This window comes from Podarcis melisellensis, assembly GCF_964234715.1.
Source record: "Podarcis melisellensis genome assembly, chromosome: 16".
NCBI classification, from domain to species: Eukaryota; Metazoa; Chordata; class Lepidosauria; order Squamata; family Lacertidae; genus Podarcis; species Podarcis melisellensis.
Genome location: NC_138533.1, coordinates 25,678,083 through 25,697,401, shown reverse-complemented (window position 1 = coordinate 25,697,401; position 19,319 = coordinate 25,678,083). Strand labels below are relative to the sequence as shown.

At 46.7% G+C, this 19,319-nt stretch overlaps 1 protein-coding gene across 4 annotated transcripts in view; it reads left to right on the top strand.

The window, feature by feature from the left end:
* AIFM3 (AIF family member 3) overlaps positions 1-19,319 on the top strand; it is a gene marked incomplete at its 3' end in the record, with an annotated part of 50,228 nt that overhangs the window by 1,522 nt on the left and 29,387 nt on the right. For all 4 annotated transcript variants that reach the window (XM_081892373.1, XM_081892372.1, XM_081892374.1 and 1 more), the window contains exon 2: positions 10,415-10,640. In XM_081892373.1, coding sequence (XP_081748499.1) covers positions 10,610-10,640 — 31 coding nt within the window. In that variant the 5' untranslated portion in view covers positions 10,415-10,609. The remainder of the gene's footprint in view (positions 1-10,414; positions 10,641-19,319) is intronic.

Sequence of the window (19,319 nt, the reverse complement as noted above, 5' to 3'; positions counted from 1 at the left end):
TAGTCCTTATGTTTGTTTTTTAAAGAGCTGAATGAAATAGGAAGCTGCCTTATACAGAGGCAGACCATTGGTCCATCTAGTTCAGTACTGTTTACTCTGTCTGGCAGTGGCTCTCTAGGGTTTCAGGCAAGGGACCCTGCCCTGGAGATGCCATTGGGGACGGGACCTGGGACCTTCTGCATGCCAAGCAGGTGCTCTGTAAAGCCTTTCCCCGGAAAAAAAAGGTCAGAAAGGGAAAAGTGAATCAAAAAGTCTTCTTTTTCTCCTGCCCGCCTCCACCATCATAAATTATTTACAGTGGTACCTCGGGTTAAGTACTTAATTCGTTCCGGAGGTCCGTACTTAACCTGAAACTGTTCTTAACCTGAAGCACCACTTTAGCTAATGGGGCCTCCTGCTGCTGCCGTGCCGCCGGAGCACGATTTCTGTTCTCAACCTGAAGCAAAGTTCTTAACCTGAAGCACTATTTCCGGGTTAGCGGAGTCTGTAACCTGAAGCGTATGGAACCTGAAGCGTATGTAACCTAAGGTACCACTGTATTCTTATTACTGTTAATAATAATAATAATAATAATAATAATAATAATAATAATAATACAGTAATTTAAAAGTCCACCCCACGGAATTGCAAAGTCTTGTATTCTTAAACATCTATGCATCAGCCCAAAATACATGACCTGATTTTAGAAAGATGCTGAGCATTCTTCTGCATGTTTCCTTGACTCAATGATGCCTCTGGGTGTGCCAGACTTTAAGGAGGGCAGTGTGTATTTGTGTGTGTGTGTAGATTCTGGCTGAGTATTGAAAGGACTCATGGATTTGTTTGCTGGGGAACCCCCACTCCACAAATAACACCTCTTTGCTTCCTTCAACCTCAAATATTACCAGAGGATAAGCCTGATGCTTTAATGTGCAAATGATGTTCTGGGTAGCGATGGGGGTGAAACTAGATTTAGTTTGCTTTTTGGAGGTAAAGTTTTTAATTATTATTCCATTTTGCGACGTATATAAAACTGAGAGAAAGTTTAATTTGCACTGAAATATGAGCTTTCCTAAGTCACACTTTCTGAAACCGGCTAATTAAACAATCTATGACCTTTTAAACTGTGTGTGTAGATTATTGTTTTTGTTTATTATGCATGCGCACGGGTGCCAACTTGAATCAAATACCGTATTTTTTGCTCTATAAGACTCACTTTTTCCCTCCTAAAAAGTAAGGGGAAATGTGTGTGCGTCTTATGGAGTGAATGCAGACTGCGCACCTATCCCAGAAGCCAGAAGAGCAAGAGGGATTGCTGCTTCCACTGCGCAGTGATCCCTCTTGCTGTTCTGGCTTCTGAGATTCAGAATATTTTTTTTCTTGTTTTCCTCCTCCAAAAACTAGGTGCGTCTTGTGGTCTGGTGCATCTTATAGAGCGAAAAATACGGTATTTGGTGGGCAGGTAAGCCCTGCCTCACAATATCGATCACATGGTGCAGTGCACACACACACACACACACACACACACACACACACACACACACCATTTAAATGGCAATGCCCATCAACTTTGGGGGAGCCTTTGCCCCCTAAAATATTTTATTGGGAAGGGGGCAAAGGCTCCTATGTGTACGTTTGTGTTTTTATATTGTAAACTGCCCTGTGATCGTTGGATGAAGGGTGCTATAGGAATTGAAATAATAATCTTGATATTTCTTGATGATATTTGATACTTGATCAAGTAATATCAAGTAAAAGTATTGGAGAGGAGATCTGTGTAAATGAAAACATGAGACTTATGGTTTTGTTACATATGATTTTATTTTGGAGTTGTCTGCTTATTTTGGAGTTGTTTGCTATAAATAATGTATATTATGTGAATAAAATAGTAAAGGATTTGAGAGGGGCAAAAAGGAATTTAAATAATAATCATGTGCTATAATTGTGGTGGTCAGTCCCACGCAAGACTTCAGAAGCCCCACATTGCCTCTGCCATCACTCAAAATAGCAGCAACTCCTGCTGAGCTGCACCAGGCAGCCTCCCTGAGGGCAGCGAATGCTTCTGAGTCCCTGTGTGGAAAGAGATGGCTTAGAGGCCCTGAAGGACTGCCCACCTCTGGAGGATCACCGCGGAAAGGAGGTGGTCTCCGCAGGCCAGTGACTCATGCAGGAGGACTCCTCCTTGCCAGTCACAACCTCTGGGGTCTGTGAATGCTTTGGAGCTCACAGGAGGAGCCTTTAATTATTCAGCTTCTTTCAACACATGACATATTCTCTCCAGGTGCACCGTTAGGGTGTCACGAAGGCAAGCAGGATTTATTTTCTCTTAATTGAGAAAAGTAGTGTTAAAATGACAACGTGTAAAGCCAAAGTCAAGGTAAGAGGGATGAGGGATCTAATAAGGCTTCAAAACCGTTTTTAAAAATACAGTGGGTTACAGACGCTTCAGGTTACACACTCCACTAACCCAGAAATAGTACCTCAGGTTAAGAACTTTGCTTCAGGATGAGAACAGAAATCGTGCAGCAGTGGCAGGAGGCCCCATTAGCTAAAGTGGTACCTCAGGTTAAGAAAAAAAAAATTCAAAACCTCTCTGACAGAAATCCAATGTTTGGGAAAGGATGCTCCATGTGAAATGGGCACCTGATATAGAATCATAGAATTGTAGAGTTGGCAGGGACCCCAAGGGTCATCTAGTCCAACCCCCTGCAATGCAGGAATCTCAGCTAAAGCATCCATGACAGATGACCATCCAACCTCTGCTTGAAAACCTCCAATGAAGGAAAGTCTACAACAGGCATACAACATACAATTCCCATCATCCCTAGCTAACAGGACCAGTGGTCAGGGATGATGGGAATTGTAGCCCCAAACATCTGGAGGGCCGGAGTTTGCCTATGCCTGGACAAACTCCCAAGGGAGACCATTCCACTGTCGAACAGCTCTGTCAGAAAGTTTTTCCTGATGTTTAGTCAGAATCTCCTTTCTTGTAACCTGAAGCCATTGGTCCGAGTCCTACCCTCCAGAGCAGGAGAAAACAAGCTTGTTCTGTCTTCCATGTCAGGGGTGCTGATGTGGGCCCCAGGTTATGGGTCACGACATCATGCACCCCACAGCCTCAGAACCTGACTTCTGGTGCCACCGGAAGTCAGGGTATGAGGTTTTCGCAAGGCCTCAGGCAGCATCTCTGAGGTCTCATGAGGCCTTGGATGTGACTTCCAGCAAGGTGGGGGGCCCTGCGGTGTGGGTGCTGAGCACCCACAACAAAGTTTTTTGGGGTGCTTGGGCCGCTAGGGCCCCCTATAGTTGGTCCCTGTTCCACATGACAGCCCTTGAGATATCTCAGTCTCCTCTTTACCAGGCTAAACATACCCAACTCCCTCCACTGTTCCTCATAAGGCTTGGCTTCCAGACCCTTGATCAACTTGGCTGCCCACCTCTGCACTTGTTCCAGCTTGTCAACATCCTTCCTAAATTGTGGTGCCCAGAATTGGACACAGTATTCCAGGTGTGGTCTGACCAAGGCAGCATGTGCTTCTTTAATGATGGGATTTTGTTTCCTGAATGGAAATGGAGAGTGAGGCAGCAGCAGCTGGTAAACAGAACATAAGAAGACAGAAAGAGCCTTCTTGATCCGGCCATTGGACTGTCCAAGAACGTGTCCTCTTCTCACAGTGGCTGCCCAGATGCCCCAGAAGGAAACCTGGAAGCAAGACCCAAGGATAAGAGAATTCTCTGCTCCTGTGGTTGCAATTGGTATTCAGAATCGTTGCTGCTACCAGCTGTGCGGGCAGAGCACAGCCATTGTTGTTCGTAGCATTCAACAGTCCAAGAGAATGGAAGAGAACGAGGCAGCTTCTTTTCTTCCTGGTGGGGCTGCCTCAGGACAGTGTAAGAGAGGTCATAGCACCACAAGGCCAAAGGCACTGAGAGACTGTATACATGTGTTTATGCACCAATGCTAAGAGCCTCTGAGGAAAGATGGCTGAACTGGAGCACTTGGTCTTAGCAGAGGGCATTGATAGGTAACAGAAAACTGGTGGGACAGAAAGTACCCAGTTATTTCTGGAGATAAACTCTAGAAGAAGGACAGAGAAGGCTGTCCTGGAGGTGGTGTCTTTCTGTACATCAAAGACACACTGAGTCCATCAAGTTTGAAATCCCTAAAGGGGTGTACCCCTACAAAGGATCGTCGTGGGTGGTTGAAATATACTCAGAGTCGCAAAGTGATTTCATGCTCTTTATTCAGCTGATAGTGGTGAGGAGGAATGAATGAATGTCCCCTCAGAGTATCTGCTTTATATACATTATTTACACAATGGGCTGCACATGATTGGCTAATTCCGGAATTCTACTGTAAGCCAATCAGGTTGTGGATTCACTTCTATCTGGAGCATGATTGGGTGGTTCCTGCTAACCAATCATACTGCTGCATTGTTCTAGGACCAATCAGACTGCTGCCTTTTGGAGCCTATTGTTCTAGGACCAATCAGACTGCTGCCTTTTGGAGCCTATTGTTCTAGGACCAATCAGACTGCTGCAGTTTGGATCCTATTCGACTCAGTACATAACAGTGGTGATACTAGGCCCCAATAGTAATTTAGTGCTAAGGATGTGCTATTGTTGCTCCCCCCCCCCCCGATCAAAACACTCAGGGAGATCTTGAGACGAAGACGGAAACCAAGGAAGCACCCAAAAAAGAAGGAGGTGTTATAGCAATGGGTGACTTCAACCAGTGGCATAGCCTGGGTTGCCAGTGCCCAGGGCTTCATGGAGGGGGATGGGGAGCGTGAGAGGGAGGAAACGGACGGAATATGCATGTGTAACCCGCCGCCTAACAGCTTCCATGTCACCCAGGAGATCGTAGCCACAGAGATAAGAAAAAAAGAGTCGTTCCGTTGTCTGGAGAGGTTGTTTCCTGGCTCTCTTTTTTTGTAATAATTTTTATTGAGATTTTACAATTTTTTGAACATCAAAATATCACAACATATAACAAAAATATCATTCCCCAATTTTCCCCTCCCCTCCACGACTTCCCTTAGCTACCTCTTCTGATTTTTTGGCATATTATCTTTCCCTGGTTATTGGTTATTTCTTATTCTTGAACTCTTTTCAACATAATTATTATTCTTCTCTTATCATTTTAACATCCTCATTCTATTTCCTACATTTATTTTATTAATTGCAAGTGTTTAATCAAACCCTGCAAGTGAGTCCATTTCTTTGCACTGATTCTGTAAAAATAACATGAATGGTTCCCAGTCTTTCCTAAAGTCTCTACTGTCCTTGTCTCGAAGTCTTTCCGTTAGTTTTGCCATTTCAGCGTATTGCATCAATTTTCCTTGCCATTTTTTTTTGGTTGGTATTTCAACACTTTCCCATCTTTGTGCTAGCAATATTCTAGCTACAGTTGTAGCGTACATGAAAAGCCTTTTCTCCTCTTTTGGTAAATCTTAACCTGAAATGCCTAGCAGAAAGTCTTCTGGACTTTTTACAAAGGTTATCTTAAACATTTTTTTCAGTTCATTATAAATCATTTCCCAATACTTTTTTTATCAATTTAAAATTCCACCACATATGAAAGAATGTATCCTTTTTTCCCTTACATTCCCAATGCTTATTGGAGCCTGTTTTAAACATTTTTGCCATCTTTTCCTGGTTCTCATGGAGAAGGCGTTTTCAAAGGAGCCCAGTGACAGAATCACATGGCTGTCTTGAGGCAGCACTGGGTGTTTAAATTTTGTGCCTCCGAACAATTTTATGCCCAGGGCAATCGCCCCTGTGTCCGTCCCCCGTCCCCCCACTCTATGCCACTGACTTTAACTATCTTCAAATAAGGTAAAGGGACCCCTGACCATTAGGTCCAGTCTTGACTGACTCTGGGGTTGTGGCGCTCATCTCACTTTATTGGCTGAGGGAGCCAGCATACAGCTTCCGGGTCATGTGGCCAGCATGACTGAGCCACTTCTGGCGAACCAGAGCAGTGCACGGAAACGCCGTTTACCTTCCTGCCGGAGTGGTACCTATTTATCTACTTGACTTTGACGTGCTTTTGAACTGCTAGGTTGGCAGGAGCAGGGACCAAGCAACGGGAGGTCACCCCATCGTGGGGATTCGAACCAACAACCTTCTGATTGGCAAGTCCTAGGCTCTGTGGTTTAACCCACAGCGCCACCCGTGTCCCCATCTTCACATAGACTGGCTAAATATGTGTTCCAGTCACGACAAAGAGGCAAGATTTCTTGATACCCTTAATGGTGTCGCTTAGAACAGCTGATGTTTGAACCAAACAGAGAGGCGTTGACCTTGGACCTTCTGGGCAGATGGTGCCTGTTTAGCTTTGGCTGCTAGCCTGTGACTTGCACAGTCTTGGATTTCATGGCTCCTCAGATAAGTGCACCATAACACTCTGCACTTATGAAAAGCCCTTTAGCTATGATTCCTGTATCACACAGGGTTGGACTAGATGACTCCGTGGATTCCTTCCGACCGTGCAGTTCTTTGATAGGATGCTGGGAGACTATTTTACTCTGAGCCTTCTATCAAAATATCCACCCTGCAATATTCAAAATGGTTTTCCCCCCTCTAAAAACATCCTTAGGATAAAAAAATTATTTTTTAAAAAAATAAAAAAATATAGCATGAAAAATCAAATATTTCGGGTCATAAGAATTGCCCTGATGGCTAGTCCTTGGACAATGCGATCCCTCTTGGAAATGCATATTTATTTATTTATTGAACATATCTGGCCCTTTCTCCCCAAAGAGCCCAGGGCAGCAAACAGATACACAGTTTACAAAAGAAAGCAGAAACATTCCGAAACAGATTTAAAACATTCTAAAAGTGCTTGCAGTTAAAAACATCTAAAAGCAGCTTCTATTAAAAACATTCTAAAAGCCATTACAGTTAAAACTGTTCTTCCACCCACTGATCAGCACATTGCCAGGAACAGTCTTCTTCAGACACCCAATGTCTGGGTGGACGGGAATGTTTTCAAATTCCTCCTGAAAGCTAATGGGGAGAGTTTTCTGCAACTGGAGGACCACCACTGAAAAGTCCTCGTTGTGGTTCAGTATCAACCGGGCAGCCCCTGGCAGCGGCACTAGCAGCAAGTTCTCACCTGCTTTTTGTAGCGCAAGCAAAGTTTGAGAGCCACACCCCTCCTATGGCGATGAGAGATATACTGCTGTTGAACATGGGGGTTCGACTTGGCTATCATGAACGACCCACCCTTCTCACTGCGCTTATTTAAGCATCTTAAAAAAATCTGATGGCTAGCACTACATCTTGAGTGGAAGGGATTCCTATAACTTGTTCTGAATGAAGCGTTCATCAGTTTTGTCGGGTGATCCCTGAATCCCCGTGTTTATACGGTGGATAATAATAACAATAATATAACAACAACAACAACAACAACAACAACAATAATATAATATTATTTATACTCCACCCATCTTGCTGGGTTTCCCCAGCCACTCTAGGCGGCTTCCAACAGAATATTAAAATACAATAACCTATTAAACATTGTGCTTACTGGAAGGACAGATTGTGAAGCTGAGGCTCCAGTACTTTGGCCACCTCATGAGAAGAGAAGACTCCCTGGAGAAGACCCTGATGTTGGGAAAGATGGAGGGCACAAGGAGAAGGGGGCGACAGAGGACAAGATGGTTGGACAGTGTTCTCGAAGCTACCAGCATGACCAAACTGCGGGAGGCAGTGGAAGACAGAAGTGCCTGGCGTGCTCTGGTCCATGGGGTCACGAAGAGTCGGACACGACTAAACGACTAAACAACAACAACAGCAACATTAAACATTAAAAGCTTCCCTAAACAGGGCTGCTTTCAGATGTCTTCTAAAAGTCTGGTAGTTGTTTTTCTCTTTGACATCTGGTGGAAGGGCATTCCACAGGGCGGGTGCCACAACTGAGAAGGCCCTCTGCCTGATTCCCTGTAACTTGGCTTCTCACAGCGAGGGAACTGCCAGGAGGCCCTCGGCACTGGACCTCAGTGTCCGGGCAGAACGACGGGGGTGGAGATGCTCCTTCAGGATAAAGTTATCTCCAAACCAGCCTTAGCAAATCTGTTCAAATGTTGTGGACTACAACTCCCATCAGCCTCGGCATCACCCATCCCTGCTGTCTGAAGGGAGTTGTAGTCAAAAACATTTGGAGGGGTTGGCAGGGACCTGGCTGGGGAAGGCTGCCTTACACTGTGTGTGTGTGTGTCGTGTGTGTGTGTGTGTCCTTATCAAGTCTTCTTGCTTTCTTCTCCATGTCACCTGCGTTTATCTTGGCTCACCTGTTTCCGTTCAGAGCACCGGAGAAGTGCATTTTATTGATGCACCTTGGACATCTCAATTGTATCTCTTGTTTAATGTTTAATTTGGGGAGATTGTTTCTAACTTGGGAAATGAGATAAAGAGTTATCCTGACAGCACTTGCTGCTGTGCTGACCTGATCTAATCTGGAGGCTGCAATTTGCTGAAACAGCAGGCTAGGAGGAGCTGACTGTGCAGGCAATATCTGTCCTCCAGCGGCCTCCTTGCCTCCTCTGCCAGCCGTCCCATGGCACTCTGGAGCCTGCAAGGCAGACATCCCAACCGCTTGAGATGCAATTAGGGATGAAGAAGAGGGGAATCTGTCAATTCCACTTTATCTCCATCTCTTATTTTGCCCATCTAAAGTGCCACATAAAAATTCACCGGCAGGTTTCTCCTAGTAATATGCATTTTTATATGGAAATTGGTCTAACATACACATTTTTGCAAGAACTTTTCACAAATTGATGCGTCTTTCTTGCAAAATCCGGAGAAGGGCAAATTTTGACAGATGGCTCTCCAACATCTCTAATGCAGTCGTACCTTGGAAGTCAAGCAGAATCCATTCTGGAAGTCCGTCTGACTTCCAAAATGTTCGGAAACCAAAGCACGGCTTCTGATTGGCTGCAGGAAGCCTTGCTTCCGAAAATCGTTTGAAAACGGGAACACTCACTTCCGGGTTTCGATCGTTCGGGAGCTGATTTGTTTGGGATCCAAGGCGTTTGAGATCCAAGGTACCATGCAGTTAACATCAATTGAGGAGCGATTCTGTCTGAATCAGCTCTGAGTGATGCTCATACATGATCAGGACTAGCTAGAAATTCTGAATCAACAAACACAAACCATTTCGCTGTCTTTCTCCTCATCCACCACCAATGTATACAGAGGCATCTGCTTCTGAACATGGGGGTTCCATTTACTGGTACAATTCCTGGTTTGGGAGGCCAGTGGGCTCAATGGGTCCCCTCCCTCAATGAGGTCATCTCCTTGCTGCAGCTTTTTGCTCACTGCTGCCTATGGGCTTAGGTGGTGCCACCTCCCAGAGGGAGTGAAGACAGAAGGTCCTTCTCCTTGCACCTCTGACTGCTCACACACTTGGAGTGGGCAGGTGAGGAAGAAGAAGAGGAACAGGACCACCAGGCTCTAAGGGTTAAAAGGGAAAGCTGTGTTTTGGGGGAGTCTGCCCAGCCTTCTTCCTCTTCCTATCCAGGAACTCCTGATGAACTTCCAAGGGACTGCAAGGTTCCTTCATTAGGATGGTTTGAAAGCCACTGGACCAGTCTTCCTCAACCTGGTGCCCTCCAGATGTTTTCAACTGCATCTCCCATCAGCATGGTTGTGTGCACATCTGCCCCAGCGTCATATGGCTGCACTGGCTGGGACCAGAGGGAATTGGGAGACCAAAACATCTGAAAGGTGCCAGATTTTGGAGAAGGCTAGCCACACACTAAGGGACGCGGGTGGCACTGTGGGTTGAACCACAGAGCCTAGGACTTGCTGATCAGAAGGTTGGCGGTTCGAATCCCCGCAACAGAGTGAGCTCCCGTTGCTCGGTCCCAGCTCCTGCCAACCTAGCAGTTCAAAAGCACATCAATGTGCAAGTAGATAAATAGGTACCACTCTGGCGGGAAGGTAAATGGCGTTTCCGTGTGCTGCTCTGGTTCGCCAGAAGCGGCTTAGTCCTGCTGGCCACATGACCCGGAAGCTGTACGCCGGCTCCCTTGGCCAGTAAAGTGAGATGAGCGCTAATGGTCAGGGGTCCCTTTACCCCTTTACCTTTTAGCCACATACTGGAGGGCAGGCAGACCCCCCACACCATACATCAAAACACACATTTAAATCACACGACTTCCCCCAAGGAATCGTGGGACCTGCAGTTTTCCCCAGGCGGAGTTAACGTTCCCAGGAATCCTGAAGAACGTTTAACTTTTCTGCTGAGATTTTTCTTTTCTTTTTTTAATTGCCCCTTCTGTTTGTTCTTTGCAAAGGGAAAGGGTATAAAAAGTGTGTGCTTCGTTTGACGATTGCTCAGGCTGCCCCTGGGATACGGAGGTGAACTTTTGAGAAGTGCGCTTGTTAGTTTTACCGCTCGCTAAATAGAACTTTTTGTTTGATTCAGGTCATGAGGGAAGGCCGAGCCTGGCGATGACCGGCGTGGACCGAAGGCACCAGTTGGAGGAGAGGATCCTGTACCATGGTGGGGATGGATTGTGGCTCCTGATCTCTCCCTTGCTGGCTCGGGCACCCATGTCTGCCAAAGATACCGTTTTCTGACCCACTTCTTCTTCTGGGACCTCTCTCTGCGTGGCTCACGATGGGAGGATGTTTCTCCAAACCCAAACCAGGTGAACTCTCCTGAATCGTCCCTCTGCTCTAGCCCTTCCACCTTTCCTTCTCTGTGCGGAACTGGGAATTAAACTAGGTCATGCACGCTGCAGGGCCACTCCGCGGAGAGAACTCTGTGGAGAATGTTAATTCTCTGGGCTTCTACGCGGAGGGATTATTAAAGCGATTGGCTAATCCTCCCAAAAAAACACGAGCACAATGCACAGCGGTGACTTTAATGAAACATTTGGGGCTTGGAAAAGCAGCAGGAGGCATTGCTAAACAAAGAACTGGGACCTCGACTATGGGGTTGGGCAGCAGGGAAGGAATCTTTTGCCAAGAAGTTGCCATAGTCAAGGGCAAAATATGGGATCTGGGGTTCCTCCAGGCTCTTTCTGTTCCCAGGTGGGATCCAATCGCATCCCAGAAAATTCAGGTTGCGCAATTATAGTCGGTTGGGAGGTCTCAGCAAAAACAAGAGCCAGTGTTGTAAACTAAAATTGCCCTTTTCCTTTTTGGGGTATCCAAGAGCCCATATAGAGTCCTTACATAGGTTCCCTATTGGTAGGAGAGAATAACAGAGGCCAACCAGAGAATATTGAGAAGCAAAGCAGCTAGTAAGCTTGATCTTTATTGATCTGTTGCAACAGGGTGCTCCCCTCACTCGCAGGAGAGGAGGAGGAACAATGGCACGCAACGCCTTATAAAGACTTTTGAAATTGCCACCCTGTAGATCAAGACCACCCCCAGAAACATCACACATACAGCACAGAAGGGATGTAACCTAAGACCACCCCTCAGATACATCATACCTACATCACAAAAAAGGCGGTCTGAACAGAAATTTGAATGTTGTTTTTCTCCTGTTGTTGTTTATCTCCTGTTTGGCAGGTTACTTGATTGGATTGCCTGGGTAGCCTGGCCAGTCTTTTGTAATGATAAATACTTAGTTCCTGGGCCAGGTCACAGGCTCACACCCTATTCAAACACAGACATCCCCTTAAGACAGGATTTGTGAAGGAAAAGACAATGGGGAGGCTTTTCCATTTTTCCATTTGACCTTGCAGAGAAAACATTTGGTCAGTTTGGGAATCAAAATGGTTCCAGGTCGGTCTTCCTGTGCTGATCTATATATGTGCTTGGTTGGTACACTTATGAACATTTAACATATATCTAAGACCTCAAAATTCCTATCACACCAGTGGTGGTGCAATGGTTAGAGTGCCAGGCTAGGACCCGGGAGACCAGGGTTCGAATCCCCACTCAACCATGAAACTCACTGGGTGGTTTTGAGGACCAGTCACTGCCTCTCTGACCTACCTCTCAGGGTTGTTGTGGGGATTAAATGAGGAGGGGGGGAACTGTGTAGGCTGCCATGAGCTCCTTGGAGGAAAAGTAGAATAGAAATGCAAGAAATAAACAAACCGTGGTCAACCAATCACTACAAAACCTTTTTAAAACACACATTCTCCATCACAATGGCTGGCTGTTAACCAGAAGTTTGGAGATTTGAGCGGGTTGGACTCGATGACCCTCAGGATCCCTTCCGACTCTACAGTTCTGTGATCTCTAGTAACCTTAGCTGTGCCAAAAAACAACAAAGACCTGAAATTCCTCAAGCCGTAAGGGGTATGTCCACAATCATTCATGTCACTTGTTAATGGCCAAGAACAAATACCCAGCTGGCTTTGACCCTGGATTCCGTCAAATTAAGCTTCCTTAATTTAGCCCCGCATCGCCCGCAGCAATTATATGCCCCCTATGGAGTCAGCCGGCCCATGCCCTCATGTAGTCTCTCACTGGCATGCCAGACCGGAAAAGGATTTTCGTTACAAATACCCACAGTGTTGGGGGTGGGCTGCATTTCCTAACGGGGAACTTCCCAGAGGTCGCATGGTGCCGGTAGTTGGGAAAAGATGCGAAGATGGTTTTGGGCACGGGTGAAAGCTATAATAATAATAATAATAATAATAATAATAATAATAATAATAATAATATAATATTATTTATACCCAGTCCATCTGGCTGGGCTTCTCTAGCCACTCTGGGTGGCTTCCCAAAAAATATTAAATACTGTAATACATCAAACATTAAAAGCTTCCCTAAACAGGGCTGCCTTCAGATGTCTTCTAAAAGTCTGGTAGTTGTTGTTCTCTTTGACATCTGGTGGCAGGGTGTTCCACAGGGAGGGCGCCACTACTGAGAAGGCCCTCTGGCTGGTTCCCTGTAACTTGGCTTCTCGCAGTGAGGGAACCACCAGAAGGCCCTTGGTGCTGGACCTCAGTGTCCGGGTACAACGATGGGGGTGGAGATGCTCCTTCAGGTATACTGGGCCGAGGCCAGCTGGCAGGGCAGAGGGCGGGATCCTGTCTTAGTGCAATTGTAGGCTACAGCTCTGCAAAAGGCAGGGATTTCTGTACACAGGCACACACAAATCTCCATCCAGACATCCAGGCCTTATCACAGACATAGAATTGTAGGATTGTAGAGATGGAAGGGACCTGCAAGGGTCATCTAGTCCAACCTCCTGCCATGCAGGAACCACAGGTTCTGTGCCTCCCCATTGGAACCTCACCACAACCCTGCAAGGTGGGTGAGGCTCGGATTAAAATCGCCCTGCTCAAGAAACATCAACGCTCTAAGTCCTTTGACTTCAAAGGTGCTGGTTGGACCATTTTCGGCTTTTACTTTTTAAAAAAAAAGATGTTTATTTTAATTTACAGGCTTCCCCCAAGGATGTAGAAACTACTCCCTTCTTTGAAGTAGTCCCCTTTTGTCACTTAAACGGATCGTCACACCGCCACTGGAGTTTCCTGTCAGAAGGAATGATGTGGCAAGGAGAGAAAGGGTATTGCTGTGTAGTGTTCTTTACTTCCCTTTCTCATATATATATATATATATATATATATATATATATATATATATGTGTGTGTGTGTGTGTGTGTGTGTGTGTGTGTGTGCGCGCGCGCGCACGCACGCGGGCAAAATTATATTTTATTCTTATATTTTCATCCTGCCATTCCTCCAAGGAGCTCAAAGTGGTGTTCAAGGTAGTCCACCTCCCCCATTTTCTCTCCCCAACAACCCTGCAAGGTAGGCTAGGTCGAGAGATGGCAGCTGCCCGCAACCGTCCAACAGTGGAATGGAATCCCTTGGAAAGTGGGGAACTCTCTGGAGGTTTTTAAACAGGGTTTGGACAGCCATCTGTGAGGGATTCTTCAGCCGTGATTCCTGCATTGGAGGGGGTTGGAACTGATGACTTTTGAGGGTCCCTTCCAACCCTGAAATTCTTCACATGGCTGAGTCCTAGCCCAAACATCTAACCACTACAGCACGCTGCCTGTGCTGCAGCCCCCTTCCGTCGCCAGGTTCCCGCATTTCCCCCAAATGCCCAGGAGACGTGGCCTTGCGTGGGAAGAAATTGTGTGCTGCAGGGAGAGCTCTTGGTAAGCGAGCCTGGCGTGTAAGGTTGCAGCCTTACCTGCCTGGAACCGAGTTGGCAAGGCTGGGGCCGTTACTTATTCATCTTGGCCGTCGTTACTTATTTATCTCCATATTTTCTTAGCTCCAGTGGCGCTCTGCAGAAATGCAAAGGCCACCGGACGTCGCAGGTGTGACTCCAACTTCGAGGTTGCCTTGCGTTTTGGGCGTTAATGCATTCTGAACGTGCCATTCCTCATCAAATCAAGGCAACTTAGCTTTAAAAGTTTGTGGAGGAGAGGGCTTTTGATGGCTATAGGCCATGATGGCTTTCAGTAACGAGGTTGCTGGAAACTACAGGAGGGGAATGTGCTCAGGGCCTGCTTGGGGCATATGAGTGGCAACTGAGAGAACAGGATGCTGGACTAGGTCATAGATGTCAACCGTCCCTTATTTGGCGGGAAACTCCCTTATCCCAGCGCCATGTCCTGCTGCTGTGCCTTATTGGTGATGTCCCTTAAATTTCCTGGGTTTCATGCTCGCCCGGCTCGGGAGGGAAGCAGCGGCTCGCGGTCCTCTGCCACAAGAGAGAGAGAGAGCGCTGGCGCCATCATCCTGGTGCGCGGAGTTCCATCGGTCCTTCCCCGCCTGAGGGGGGGAGGGAGAGAGACTCTCGCCCACGCCGCCCACGCCGCCCGCGAGCCCGGAGGCGGCAGCGGTGGTGGCAGCTGAGGAGGCGGCTGAGGGAGGAGGAAGAGGAGGGGATGGTTAGGGACGCAGAAGAGCGGCACTTCAGCGGCTGCCGCCGTGCTGCAACCGCCTCATGCCGGATTGAAAGTATCTGTCAATCCTACCAATGTATGTAACTCTTTACAATAGCAAAATCCCTTATTTGGGCTGCTGATCCCTTATTTTCGAGGCTGCTGGTCCCTTATTTTCAAATCTGTATGTTGACAGCTATGGACTAGGTGGGTCATTATTCTGACCCAGCAAGCTCTTCTTATGAGACAGACAGACAGAGACCACCTCATAGGGCCAGCCAGATTTCAGAAACGCTGGATGAAGCCAGTCTGAATTATGGCAGTTTATGTACGTGCTGAAGTGTGAGGAACTTCTGCTTGCAACTATTTCGGGGGGAGATAGGAGAAAGTACCCCCAAAACATGGAAAAACCTCAATCCTCCCTCCTCAGATTTCCTAAATGCAAGAGTACAGTCGTACCTTGGTTCTTAAACGCCTTGGTACTCGTATGTTTTGGCTCCAGAACTCCGAAAACCTGGAAGCAAGTGTTTGGGTTTTTTAACGTTCTTTGGAAGATGAACCTCCAACCCGGCTTCTGAGGCTTCCAATTGAGTGCAGGAAGCTCCTGCAGCCAATCGGAAGCCATGCCTTAGTTTCTGAACATTTTTGGAAGTCGAACGGGCTTCCGGAATGGATTACGTCCGAGAACCAAGGTACGACTGTATTCCATCCCTTTTGCTGGCTGGTGAAAACCCACTGCCTATTTCTAAAGTGATGAGGATTCAAAGGTCTCATTTTCAGGATAAATTATGCCACCCATGTCAGATGGATTATTCTCTGGGTGGGCCCTGTTTCCCCCCAAAGACAAATGGCTGTTTCTGGAGATTGGGAGAGGGGGCGGGCAAGACCCCATCCTGTGCTCATCTGTGTGTGAGAGAGGAGTGCTCTGTGTGAAACGATTTTACGACTGACAATTTATCTTTGTCCCTGTCCCTTATCTGTAGAATGCACAAATCTTTTCTACCTGTTTAATCCTTTGACTGTTCAATAGCTTCAGCTGTTGTCTGTAGCTTGGCTCTCACCATAGCTGTCAACCTTCCCTTTTTTTGCGGGAAATTCCCTTATTCCATCTTCGTTTCCCGCTGCTTCCCACTGCTATCCCGGATTGTTAGATATCCCGTAGACTGTCCCTGGGACAGGTGAGGTTGCTGATCCCTTATTTTCGAGGCTGCTGATCCCATATTTTCAAATCTGAAAGTTGACAGCTATGGCTCACACCCTTGAGAGATCTGCTCAATATGGTTTGAGGGATGGGATGGCGGACCCTCGGCTTGACAGCAGTATGTGTGAAAAAAGGATCAAGCAGTCTTAGTACACCACAAGCTTCACACGAGTCAATTGTGTGTCATGCAGCGGCAAAAAAGGCTAATGCCTTTCCAGGCTGCATCAATAAAAGTATAATGTCCAGGTCAAGGGAAGTCATAGTCCTGCTCTCTTCTCCCAGCTGGAGTCTGCCACAATTTAAGAAGGATTTTGATAAGAAGGGATGTGTGCAGAGGAGGGTAACCAAGATGGCCAAAGGTCTGGAAACCAAACCAAACAGCTGAGGGAGTTGGGTCTGTTTAGCCTGGAGAAGAGAAGGCCGAGAGATGATATGAGAGTCATCTTCAGATATCTAAATGACTCGATAGGGAAAGCTTGTTTTCTGCTGCTCCAGAGAGGCAGACCCAAACCAACGGAGTCAAATTACGAAAAAGGAGACTCCGACTAAACATTAGGAAGAGCTGTCTGACAGTAAGAGCTATTTGACAGAGCAGCAGGTTACCTCAGAAGGTGATGGACTCTCCCTTGTTGTGAGTTTTCAGACAGATGTTGGATGGGCATTTCTCAGGGATTCTTCAGCTGTGCTTCCTGCTTTGCAGGGGGGGGGGTTGGACTAGAGGACCCTTGGTGTCACTTCCAATTCTACAAGTCTCTTTGCTTTGCTTCATTTGCTGTTTTGCAGTTGGGCCTGCTTTGAGGGTAATAAAAAACGCTTGCATCACAACTTTAACGTCAAGAGATTACAGCTGACTTGGACTCTGTGCTCATGAGTCTAAATCCCCACCTATAAAGTTCTGAAGAATCACTGCCTTTAACTTTCCCTCGAATTGCTTTGACATTTTTTTTTAAAAAAACCTCGTATTTCTACTTCCATTTTAGATCACTTTCCTTAAGGCGAGGTAAGAGTATTACGACACTTAAGCCTGTGCGGGGGGAGGTTCCCCCATCAGGTGCTGCTACAATCCTGCTCTTGACACCGGAGAATAAATTTCTAAGAAGTAAGAGGTTTACCAAAACCATGTTCTTTAACTTTTCTTCAATCCGATTGGCAGGGCAGGGTTGTCCTTGGACTCTGTTCTGAGAGGTTAAGCCCTCTTTGGAGTTACTAGGGGAAAACGATGGCTATGGGAACACAGCTGGCAAGTGTTTAATCTGTGGCATGTGACTGTGTTTCTTTTTTTGCTTATTGGCTCACTCAGCCCTGCAGTGCATAAACCAGCATTGCAGGGGATTGGACTGGATATTACCTTTGCGGGTCCCTTCCAACTCTCCAATTCTATGATTCCCATCTTACCCATACATGCAGATTTTGTACAAATTGGTGTCCTCTTCCAGCCTCTTTTTAAAGGGGCGGGGATGCATAAATGGCTACCCTACTGAGAGCAATGTGGCCCCTCTGCTCCCAGTCCTAAGGCCTTGGCCCAGTATACCTGAAGGAGCGTCTCCATCCCTATTGTTCAGCCTGGACACTAAGGTCCAGCTCCGAGGGCCTTCTGGCGGTTCCCTCCCTGTTAGGGTTGAGGTTACAGGGAACCAAGCAGAGGGCCTTCTTGGTGGTGGCGCCCGCCCTGTGAAATGCCCTCCCATCAGATGTCATGGAAATAAACAATCTGATTTTTAGAAGACATCTGCAGGCAGCCCTGTATAGGGAAGTTTTTAATGTTTGATATTCTGTTGGGAGCCACCCAGAGTGTGCATCACAATATATACACAAAGTCCCTTTCCAAGAGGAGGTATGCTGAATCACCAGTTCACATTGCTAGTGAAAGAGATAAGCACTGAAGTACCCTACTCAACGCGATGATGCAGGTGGTGCTGTGGGTTAAACCACAGAGCCTAGGACTTGCTGATCAGAAGGTCGGCAGTTCGGATCCCCACGACGGGGTGAGCTCTCATTGCTCGGTCCCTGCTCCTGCCAACCTAGTAGTTCGAAACCACGTCAAAGTGCAAGTAGATAAATAGGTACCGCTCCGGCGGGAAGGTAAACGGCGTTTCTGTGCGCTGCTCTGGTTCGCCAGAAGCGGCTTAGTCATGCTGGCCACATGACCCGGAAGCTGTACGCCAGCTCCCTCGGCCAGTAAAGCAAGATGAGTGCTGCAATCCCAGAGTCAGCCACGACTGGACCTAATGGTCAGGGCTCTCTTTACCTACACAGTTGGGCAACTGAGAACTGCAGACCTTTTCTTATTGATTGTCCTCAGATAACCTTAAGGGGGAACCTGGGTCAGCGTGTACTTTACTTACCTGGTAATCGGAAAAACAAAGATTGAAGTTAAGACATTCGCCCACATCTCCAAGGTGTCTAAAGTTTACTTTAGACTTAAGTGCAGCACCCTTTCACACCTTTTGTATTCTTAGCTGTTAATGTTTTATCTGTCTGCCAACTTGGTTACATCTGAAATGGAGAAATAGAAATGCAATGGTGGAAAGTGAAGGCAGTGATTTATTTGTTTGTTTAGAAGGGGGAACATCAGAACTTTACAGCCCCGGGTGGGGAAATTTGGATTCAAGGGTACAGAGTCTGATCCAGCAGAGTTCTTTTGTTCCATCACCGTATGATTCATTTGCTTCCTTGTAGAGACACGGGTGGCGCTGTGGGTTAAACCACAGAGCCTAGGGCTTGCCGATCATAAGTTTGGCGGTTCAAATCCCCACGACGGGGTGAACTCCCATTGCTCGGTCCCTGTTCCTGCCAACTTAGCAGTTCGAAAGCACGTCAAAGTGCAAGTAGATAACTAGGTACCACTCTGGTGGGAAGGTAAACGGCGTTTCCATGCGCTGCTCTGGTTTCGCCAGAAGCGGCTTAGTCATGCTGGCCACATGACCCCGAAGCTGTACGCCGGCTCCCTCGGTCAATAAAGCAAGATGAGCACCGCAACTCCAGAGTCGGTCACCACTGGACCTAATGGTCAGGGGTCCCTTTACCTTTCCTTAGAGAAATCAGGGCCTTTGGAATTATACTTGTTCTCCATTTGTAAGAACTTGATCTTTTAGTGTTGAACTTTGGAACTCTCTGCTTATTGATATAAGGCAGGCGTTTTTGATGTACTCTTTTTGGTGCCTGCTAAAAGCAATTTCACTTAGACAAGTCTACCTACGTGTTTAGAAAGTTGATGCGAGTCTTAATCTGCTTTGAGTCTACTGCTTTTTAAAAACTTTATGAAAGTTTTATTTTATTTTTAAAATATTTTTTTTTGGTTTTACATATAATCACAT